Raw genomic sequence first — 11,508 nt, forward strand, 5'->3', positions numbered from 1 at the left:
ATATACCAAAGAAAAATGTGTGTAATTGTGATAGATTAGAAACATTTCGCAAGCTGCACAAATATTAGCCGCGACTTTTGCTTGGGACAGTCCTTATCTAGATTACCAATTACTAATTATAAGAATATATTTCTTTTGTCGAATTTAAATAGTTTTAATTTGTTTATAGGTATATCATCTATCCATGTGACCCTGTGTATAGTAAAACTGCAAATTTTGCTTTTTCCAAACATAAAACGTGAATATCTATCGGTTGATTGAATTCAGGTGTATATTTCTCAAGGCTCACATATAATTGAAGAATTGGGACTTTGTTGTTTATTAGAGTATTTAAGTGATATGACAGAATAAATGAACTTTGAATCAAAATAGCTTTCAAACTACGTTAGTTACAATATTATTATAATACCAGTCCCTAATAGGGAAGTGTTGAGACTCAGGTTTGGAGTCTATTGCAGTAGGTAGAGTAATAGTTCAATATGAAGTCCATTCTTAACTTATAGTGTTTATGTTTATGTTTTTTTAATTTTAACTAATATTATTAATAAAATTAATGTGTGAATAGTTTTTTTGATATTTCGGATATTATTGAAAATGGATTCCAACTTTATTAATATACTATATATACTAATTATCTATTAGTCTACATTTTTTAATTATTAATCTATTAACATACAATAGATTTTGTTGCGTTTTGTTAATGTATCTCTTAAAAAAAGTCCAATTAACTTTTATTTAACAAATTGGAAACACTAGAAATAATGCTAACAACTACTGTTATATAGTTAAAATTAAAAATAAGTTTAATTATATCGGTTTTATTCAAAATTTGTTTATATTATTTATTTATAAAATATAATAGAACACTACGTATTTATTCATTACGAAATATTTCCTTTTTTTTCATTCGCTAAGTGTTGAGTATAGTTTCGGAATCATGAAATTTAATCGAAATTATAAAAATGTACAATTTTATTCAAAATTTTTCTTAAGCTTAAATTGTTTAAATTTCATTTATATTTGGTTTATTTAGATGGCATTACTTTAAGACGTTCAAATGCAGCTTTTTCGAGGGCCTGACGATGGTCAGGATGTGCAATTTTAATAAGTTCACAGGCACGTTGACGCATATTTTTACCAAATAGAGACGCAATGCCATATTCAGTAACTACGTAGTGTACGTGAGCACGTGAAGTGACAACACCGGCACCTGAATAACGAATAATTTACATATTTAACGGATAAAAAACATTGAACATATTTTGAATTACCTGGTTTTAATACAGGTGATATTTTGCTTTGTCCTTTGTTAGTTGCTGATGGCATAGCGATGATTGGCACACCTTCGCCATCAAAGCCTTCTGCAGCACCACGTATAAAATCTACCTGTCCACCAAAGCCAGAATAGAAACGTGTGCCAATTGAATCTGAGCATACTTGACCCGTCAAATCGACTTCAATACATGAATTGATCGCTGTCATACGGGGTTGCTGCTTAACTATGCTGGTGTCGTTAACATAGTCAATTACATGCATTTCTAAATGAGATAAAAGTTTTTTTAAACTTAATAACAATATTTTATTTTACTAACCAATAAATGGATTGTTGTTCACAAAATCATATAATGCTTGATTGCCAATCAAAAACGAGCCCACAATCCGTCCTTGATGCATTTTTTTTTTGCTGTTAGTTACACATCCTTTCTTTACTAAATCGACGACACCATTTGCGAACATTTCAGAATGTATGCCTAAGTCTTTGTGATTATGCAGTGCATTAAGCACTGCGTCAGGAATACTACCAATTCCCATTTGCAATGTGGCACCGTCTTTGACTAAATTTTCAGCAATCAGTTTACCAATTTTTGTTTCAACATCACTAGGGCCCTTTCCACCGTGTTGTGGTAGAGGAGTGTCAACCTCTACGGCAGCATCAAAATGGGAGGAGTGAATAAGGGCACCTCCAAATGTGCGCGGCATTTGCTTGTTCATTTGCGCTATCATCAAAAAATTAAAGGTAATTTAATAAAATTAAACTCTTAGACTAGTTAAACAATTAATTTTTACCTATAATTACTTTAGAGTGCATTAAACCAGCGCGCACACAATCTACACTCGTACCTAAACTGCAGTATCCGTGCTCATCTGGTGGTGAAACATGGACTAACGAGACGTCAGGTTTAATAATTTTTTTAAAAAATAATTTTGGAATTTCATGTAAGAATATGGACATATTATCGCCACGTCCCTCCGCCACAGCTTTACGTACATTACCACCCATAAAGAATGAACTAGAGCGAAAGATATCTGAATATTCGGGTTGGCAATACGTTGCGGGACCCTCGGTATGCATATGACAAACAGTTACATTTTCCAGACAATTGTCTTTTCCATGTTTTGTCATAGCATTGAGAAGATCAATAGGTGTGGCTGCTGCACCGGAGCAAAATACGGTATCACCTGTAAGAATAAAAGTTTTTATGCGGTTAATGTGAATATATTAAATAAATTTAAAAGCCATTCATTTAGAGAGAGAGAGAGAGAGAATACACAAAATACATTTTTTTTTATATATCTTACTCTGGTTTGCGTAGATGATTAGTAAAATTGTTATATCTTAGAATGATCCTATAATATTAAATTAAATTTTAAACATTATTCCTTTAAGTTTTATTTAAATTCAGAATGGAATTTTATATAAATATATATAAATATACAAATTTATTAGCGACATGTAACGTATGTACTTCGATTTCAAGTATATCATTTCAATGAAATTCTTTGCCCCTCTTTTCAGCAGCAATGCACTGATAAGCAATTATTGTTTCTACTAAAACTGTAAAAACAATTCTGACAACTTTTTTAATTAATAAAGTTTATATAAATACGAGTTTGTATATATATGTATTGAATATTATTTGTTTACATTCACACATTAGTGCAAATATAATTAAATTAAATATCTTTTGACTCAATGGATGCTGATTAGAATTGCTAAACGACGGTTAACGTTAGACAGTCCTCAATATCAAAAGATTTTTAGATATATCTATTAATATTAAAAGTGTTCTAACAAGGTGAAGATATTATTAATATCATTGTGGTTTCTCAAGATCCTAATTAACATGTAAACTACTCTTGGAAGGCTTTTATCTCTTGTTACATTTGTTATTGAAATATAATATAAAATACTAATTTATTGTACAATTGGAATAACTATTGTATTTACATTATAAATTTAAGGCGCTACATTCAGTTTGACCGAATTTTTTCGTAATATGAGAGCGATATATGTTAATATATAATCTTGTTTATACATTTTTCTTAAAATTTTCAATATTTTCTTAAGCATACGATAACATAACATACAATTCTTAAGCATAATTATTCAATTTTGATTTTTAAAAATTTTAGGTACATATCAACTAGAGAATGAAGGTCTTCAAAAACTCCATCCGAAAGAACTGATTCGGTTTTCTAGATACATAATGTCTAAATACAAAGGGCTACATAATAGATCACTGCTGGTCGCAGTGCATAAAGGCGTTACCATAATCCATAAACTATTATCATTACCAACATCCATAATCAGGTTTTAGGATGTGTTTATGCAAAACCTACTATTATTAAAGATTGCAGAGAAATGTGTTCGACGTCATTTTAAAACATATTATTGACACACAGTAGAAAGTATCAATAAAATAAAATTTTGTAATACGTTGACGAGATCAAATGGTTAATTAACTGATATCTTAATAATTCTTAATGGGATGAACTAATTTTACCAAAAACTATTAAGCAATTCGCTGTAAAAATAAAACACACTTTTTGCAGCCTATAATAAATTATTTCATTTAAAACTAGAAATGAAATGAGTAATTATTTCTGAAGAACAAAAGAAATTATTTATTTGAATATTTTCGCAGAACATACAGCTGTTCTGAGTGTTACCAAATTAGTATCTATCGTTTGGGTGTTATTACTTAATCATATAGTATGAAAAAGTCGCATTGCCAACGATATTTCTCAATATTTATCTTTATGTATACATATTTTTCAGATATGTATAATATATTCTATATTAAACCAAAACCCCAATTTCTAATTTGCCACATTGCGACAACAATTTTCCAAGCTCAGGTTACAACAAATGAGAATTCTGCTTTGACATTGCAGCAGAATTATATATACTATATGCTATATATACACTATATACTGTATGGTATATATACACTATATATACATATTAAACAGTATTATAGGACATAAAATATAGTTTAGTTTAGTAGTTTAGTATTATGAGAAAGTGGTGTGTACTGAATGTAGCGCATAAAAAAACTGAAAAAGGTCATATGCGAGTATTAAATCTGCTGCATACTCATTGGTACATATTTTCAATTTTAATGATTATTTAGAAAGATTTGTCTTTATAATTGGACTTTAGACTTTTTATTGAGAATACTTGTATGGTATGTACATAGATATTATAATAACTTTCAGACTCACGATGATAGTGAAAGTGTCGGGTAATACTAGTAGTAGATAGAATGATTTTTGATATCATTAATTTTTATTTAAATTAAATTGTACACAAATTTTAAGTGTTTGAGAAAATGTTGAATAAAATACAGATTTATTCATTCATTGTATAGTTTGTATGGTATCATTCAATTACATTTATTATGAGAAGCCAAAATCACACCAAAAATTAAAAACTGAGCGCATGTAGAGCAAAAGCAGAGCTCTCAATAAAAATAGTGGAGAAATTATAAGTTAGAAGATAAAATTCTTTACGCGTGTGGATTTGACGTAGTCACTTTTCCGTTCAAAAATAGCAAACTAAATTGCTATCAAGATATTACGAAAAATGAATTATTTTTAGCTTAATGCAGATTTTTAGATTTTTGTTTTGATATTTTAACTTGTCTAGCGTCGATGCGAAATAAAGCGAAGTAAGTAGAGAAATAATGAAAAATTCTTGAAGACCACATGCAAAACACCGACTATAAAGCGCACATTATAATGAAGTTGCATTGAACTTGTCAAAAATCATGAGAAAACAATTTATTAAATAAATATTATTTATTTAGATATTAATATAGTCGCAATACAGACATAGACACATTCATTTATAGCTACTGCTAACTTATTTATTTACTCATTTCATTCAATCAATTTGACACAAATTAAATACGGGTTTATCATTAAGAATCGTATCAAAATAAAGCTTCTCTAGTTTTGTTGCTACTCCCCGCTCGAATGAATTCACAAATTGTTTTGTATTTAAAAAAGTACGAGTATTGGGCATAATGTGATATGAACAGAGGGCACGAGAATCTGTTTATCTTATCAAAGAACAATTTTTTTTTTGAGGCAGTGGGAAAAAAATTTTTTTTTGTTATCAAAATCAATTACATAAATCCTTTTTTACTGTTTTAAGGACGATGAATAACTTTTAATTTTAAAATTAATTTTTTACCAGTAGTGTCAGCTATATTAGCAAAGTTATGTAATTTTGTCAGATGAAAATTAATTTGGAAATTGCAAACCTGCCTAAAAATGAAAATATAGTAAGATTTGTTAAAGCACAAAGACTGCTTTAACAAGGTCCGATGACAACAAGCCATAGAGACAGGCCGAAGCTGAGATGGAAGAAAAACGTGTACGAGAACGCCGGAAAGGTCGGAGTTCTGAATTGGAAAACAATTGCACAAGATTGAAGTTGATGGAAGCAGGTTGTAAAGGAGGCAAAGGTTTACACTGGACTGTAGTGCCAAATAAGAAGAAGAAGAAAATTGATTTGACTTTAACGATCGGATAATATAATATTTTGAATTACACATTTAATCCGTGACACATTCATCGTCAGTTACAAATGCACTATTATGTAATAATTCAGGAGTTTTTAGAATTTTTTTTAAAGTGTATTAAAGTGTAAATTTAAGATATGGTTAAAGTTTCAATTTTATATTTACAATATATGATTAGAATCAAGTAAACGAAAGAATATAGAGTAGCTCGTTAGCTGATTTATTTTATGTGGCGAGTTAGCCAATTCATTCTACTGTGCCGGCTGAATGGCTTGCAGTGAGCGTTGCTCTGCGGCCATGAAACCATGTAAAACATGTGTGTAATCGACACTGCCTGCAGAGAAAAGTAAATATGTTTTGATTTCATCTTTGTCATGCAATTTTTTCAATTAGATATGAGTATGAGTTATTTGCGAATTAAAGTAAAATTGTATGTCTTAACTTTGAATTTTCGTAAATTAGCACAAAACAATCGAAAGAAATTATTATATTCAACAAAGCTTACAAATTAATGACCTATTAGAACTGATAGTTTTTATTTCCCTGCCACGTTATCATTTTCCGTAATGAAGCGTTTACGTGCGCTTCAGATATTTGCATTAATTACATAACAAGCATTCAAAAAAAATTAAAAAAAAATTCAATACTTTTTTTATGAAAGGGAATCACTATTACATGCTGTTTTTCTTACCTGATTTTATAACGCTAACCGCTTCATCAGGACAAACAATTGGTGTTTCACGTTGTATTGGATGAGCCAGCTCATTAGAATAGGTAAAATAGTTATTAGAAAGATTATTTAACGTCGGACTGAACCATTTTCTACTGCTGCGTAGTACTACTGCCATAATTGGTTCCGATGAAGATGCGTTCACAACTGCTTTTCTGGTAAATATACTATGGAAACCGTTTTCAAATTATCACGGTGCACAATTGGGCTTAATTAGTCTTGTCTTTTATTTCCAAATATACACTTTCTGATATTTGTCAGCGTTTGTAAATGCCCAATACTCCCAGCGAACACCACCACGTCGCTCCACCACTGTAAGAAGACAACTAAACGTATTAAATGAGAGAACAAATTAAAAAAAATCTAATATGAAGCTTTCGCGATAATAAAGCCAACGTTGCCAGCACTAAGCTTTTTATAAACAACACGAATTCGAAAACATTTCTTATTATGCAGTCAAAGATGAATTCACGTAGCTAAAACAGTTTATAATTATTTTATGTTTATAAATGTAAATTTATTTCAATAGTTTTAAATTTTTTTTTAACTCTGATTAATATTATCTACAACTGCAAAATCAGCGCGCTAACCTATTTGCGAAAGCTTATTGGACTGCAATGTTTTATAGAAAAGCTTTTTAAATTAACGTTGTCGCGTTACGTCGTACTGGGTTGTATCTTTCAATCACATTTACGTTTTGGCCGTTACTTTTATTTTGAAAGCTTCATAATTCACATTTACATAAAAAGTTGTTTGTATTTTAGAATAGAAAATTTTTTTATTGCTTCAATACCTTTCATCCAGGAAGTTAAATTTCGAATTGATTTTTAACTTGCTCGGAAGCCACACTTTTAATTTTTTTAAACAATTTTCGAATGTTGACAGCGTCGTATTATTTAAGAAAATTTCTTCGAGAAACTGCGAAATTCTAACTTTAATTGTCAAATTTCTTCTTTATAAAATCTGAAGTTTATTTCGAAATAATATCTACTTTAATAAAATTTAACATTGAAAAATGTTGATTGCTGTAATAATTTTTTCTACATTCTAAAATAATTTAATACATTTTTTTAGAATATCGTTGCTTGCTTTAATTGTTTAATATTTTTCTTTTAAAACTTAACATATATTATTTTGTGTTGAAATAATAATAATGACTGGGGCTCATTTAAGAATCAGGTTGATATTTCAAATATAAACAGTTGGCTAGTAACTTCTGAGGATCTTGATGACTGTATCCAAAAACTCACTCTCAAGATTAAGGAGGCTTTGGATAATAGCTCCATCACCAGGACCAGAAAACCAAGTAGCTACTTCTATCTGCCGCATTACATCAAACAAATCATTAGACAAAGGAATGCGATTCGAAAATTTGCTCGAATAACTGGAGATCATATGAGAAGAAGAGAAGCCAATCGTCTCTCTAACGTAATCAGGAAAAAAATTGGCAAACATAATAATGATAAATGGTGCGAATTTCTTTCAGGAATTGATACAGGTAATAAAACCTTCTGGGCTTTGAACAAGTATTTTAGGCTTAAACGTAAACCGGTAGTGCCGCCTATTTATGTTGTTACCGGCATGGCTTTTTCAGACATAGCCAGAGCTGAGGCCTTTGCAGATTCTTTGGAGTTGCAATTTCAGCCCAATACTGATAGTGACTATAATTCCCTGGAAGAAGCAAATATTGCTGAAGAGGCTGCTAATCTTAGGAACCTGATGTCAGATGAAAGCATCTCACAGTGTTCCAGAGATGAGATTAACTGTATTATTTCTAGTCTAAAGGCCAGATCGGCACCCGGATATGATAATATCAGTAACAAATGCCTACGTAATCTTCCAGAAGACGCAATCCAATGCATCGTTATATCATCAATTGCATGCTTAGGCTTGGCGAATTTCCAAAGGCCTGGAAGATGGGCTCAGTCATAGTGTTTCCTAAACCGGATAAGAATCCTTCATTTCCGCAGAACTGGCGTCCTATCAGTCTGCTCTCAACTATGGGGAAATTGGCAGAACGAGTAATCCTGACTAGGCTTAAAACAGCGGTGAATGCTCTAAATTTACTTCCTGACGAGCAATTCGGGTTTAGGGATAATCTCTCCACGGAACTACAACTAGCCAGAACAGCGCAGCTGATACAAACCGCTCTAACAAAACGGGAGTCAACCGGGATGATTATATTTGACATAGCCAAAGCTTATGACAAGGTCTGGCATGATGGTTTAATAGTCAAATTGGTCCGTTTTGGGATCCCTAGTGGTTTGATCATTGGTAGCTTCCTGCAAGAAAGGCCGGAAGGATAACATAAAATATCTGGGGGTCACTTTTGACAAACGGTTCAATTGGCTTAAACATTTGAAATACAAACGGAATAGCTGCTCTAAGATTCTACATTTATTAAAGCCGCTATTTAATAATTATCACTTCAACTTTAAAAACAGAAAGTTACTTTATACGCAAGTAATTAGACCTGCCCTACTGTACGGATGTGTTACATATAGCAAAGCCTCAAATACTACCTTAAAGCAATTGCAGATAGCTCAAAACCTGGCTTTAAGAAAACTGTTTAAGATTCCATGGTATATTAGATCAACAGACATACATAGAGATCTTAGGATTGACTCAGTGAAAAAATATATCAGAGACAGAGCTCTAAAATTATTCACTAAAGTTGATACGCTAATTAACCCCGCCCTAACAATCTTTAAGTCCACTTCTGGACTCTCAGGAAGATATGCTGATTTAAGGTCCGTCATCAATTAAAAGACAAATAAATTGTATGATTTTTTTTTTTAGCCTAGTTAAAGCCTAGTGTGGGGTAGAGATAAGCCCCCCAGCCATTATAGAGTAAAAGTGCGTAATAGTACTAACTCAAGAAGAAGAAGAATCAAGAATCAAGAAGAATTATTATAATTATTAATATTACTTTATGTTGAAATAGCAAAAAAATGTGAAATGCAATATTTGTTTTTTTTTTTAAGAAATGAAATAATTTTTGAAATCATAGTTTTGTCTTTTTTGTATTAAAAAGAAACATTGACAAGTCTCTGTAATTTTCTGTCACTTTCTTTATACTTTCTTTACACTTTCACTTTTTACTACAAAAAGATAAGTAGTGCCATCATCTTCTAAGGCTAAAATGGGCAAGAAATCTGCGTTGCCACCAAATGTTGTGGACTGTTTAGTTATATTATGTACATTACTACATTTATTCAGCGACAAAACTCGAGCTTAAGCATCGAAGATCTACTTAAAAATAGGGCCGTATTTATTTTTTGATCCAATTTCGATGGAAGACAAAATAGTTCCAACAAAATAGTACAGCTGTTTGTGTCGGCTTTTTCAATTCAGATTTGATTGAGAGTGAATGATATATGTGCAAGACAGTATAATATTATACCGTTTTATGAAGAATAGAAATTTCCATGTCCGCGTCAGAGTCGAAGCTATTTCCCACCTGCTTCATCGTTGCAAGCATTTCACAGGATTCTGTCTTAGATCCCGTTTTATTTGACATTTATTTGTTTGATATTCTCACTTTCTCGCCAGCATCTTGCAACTTGCTGGTAATTGTGTCATGTTTGATATCTAAAACTATGGGCAAAATTTGTAATAAGAGGAATATTCTTCACGACTGTGTTAACTTTTGGTGCATGGCCAATGGTCAGCATCCTCCTAGCACTACCCTTAATTCTTTTGCTAGAGTGCAGTGACATGATGAATACTCTCTATAGTGACTATTTGTCTCTATCTCGCAGATATGAGACTCAATCAATATTCTGCACAAACGTTTCTTCATTGACTATTTCAAGTCTTGGCTCTTTAATTTGATGAAGCACTTCTTTATTTAATCACGAATATAGGAACCCCACAAGCTAACAAATTATTTGACTTTTTGATTTTTTTGTATTCACTCCTGATTTACCTCTTCCGGATTTTTTAAAAACTGTTTTCAAATAAATATATTATAATTGTTTCAAAATAAAAAACAAAGAATTTTTTCCTTTTTATTTTTATTATATATTTTTAAATACTTAATATTTTAATATTATTTATAAGGTATTTTATAATAAAAAGCAGTACTTGTGGTTTAATTTATTTCACTAAATGATTAAATAACAATAAAAATAACAAATATTTTCTATATATAATAATTTATAAAATTACTAGTTGGTATTTTACAGCGAAATTTATTACACTTCAAATATATATTTAGTTTTATTCGTGTTTTCTCACACGTACAATTAAATATAAATAATTAAATTTTATGCGACATTTTTTGTTAATTAACACTATTTATTTATTTATTTTTACTAACAAGTTTGTGACTAGTTTGTAACTAAAAAAAATATTTTCAAATAATAAATGTTTTCAACAATATATACTACATGTTTTGTTTTTAGAATAAAGGAAATTAAATAATATTTTCTGATATCTGTTAAGATTTTTTCAGAACAAACAATGTTGCCGATTTACTTGACATTTTTAATTTTAAAATTTTGTTTAAAATTAACCAAATCTTCCTTTCCTTTAACTACTTATTATTGTTATCTTAATCTATTTTATCTTTATACCAAAACAGTAAAGTTCAGTAGAGATCTTCAGCTGTTTTTTTTCAATGCTAAAGGAGGAACGGGAAGGGAATATTGAAGTTATATACGTCTGTAGTTGGCACCAAAGGCTATGCTTTATAGAGTCTTCTACGATTTTCTTAAATATGAAAAAAAGCAAATGCAGAAACTTGTAGCTATATGTTATATGTCATCCATATTTCAGGAACTAAAGAAGTTATTCAGAAACCATTTAACAAAAAAGGTTTATACACTTTTGTCTTATAGCGAGAATATATGTAATATGTAATAATTAATAAAAAAATCATTAATTTGTTTTATTTAGGTTTCAATTTTGAAGGGAGATATGTTCTAAATGATCAAAATTATTTTTTCATCAAATGAGTTAACACAT

At 30.3% G+C, this 11,508-nt stretch overlaps 1 protein-coding gene across 1 annotated transcript; it reads right to left on the reverse strand.

Annotated features, from left to right (window-relative positions):
* Window positions 1-829: 829 nt before the first annotated feature.
* Window positions 830-7,530, reverse strand: LOC119679631 (4-hydroxybutyrate coenzyme A transferase-like). The gene is made up of 6 exons (XM_038092092.1): window positions 7,334-7,530; window positions 6,502-6,852; window positions 2,068-2,460; window positions 1,593-1,997; window positions 1,272-1,538; window positions 830-1,210 (listed from the first exon to the last, which is right to left on the reverse strand). Exons 2-6 carry the CDS (start codon window positions 6,656-6,658, stop codon window positions 1,026-1,028), a joined length of 1,407 nt encoding a protein of 468 aa, XP_037948020.1. The 5' UTR covers window positions 6,659-6,852; window positions 7,334-7,530; the 3' UTR covers window positions 830-1,025.
* Window positions 7,531-11,508: the final 3,978 nt, after the last annotated feature.

The sequence above is a fragment of the Teleopsis dalmanni genome, chromosome 2 (assembly GCF_002237135.1).
Source record: "Teleopsis dalmanni isolate 2A chromosome 2, ASM223713v2, whole genome shotgun sequence".
NCBI classification, from domain to species: Eukaryota; Metazoa; Arthropoda; class Insecta; order Diptera; family Diopsidae; genus Teleopsis; species Teleopsis dalmanni.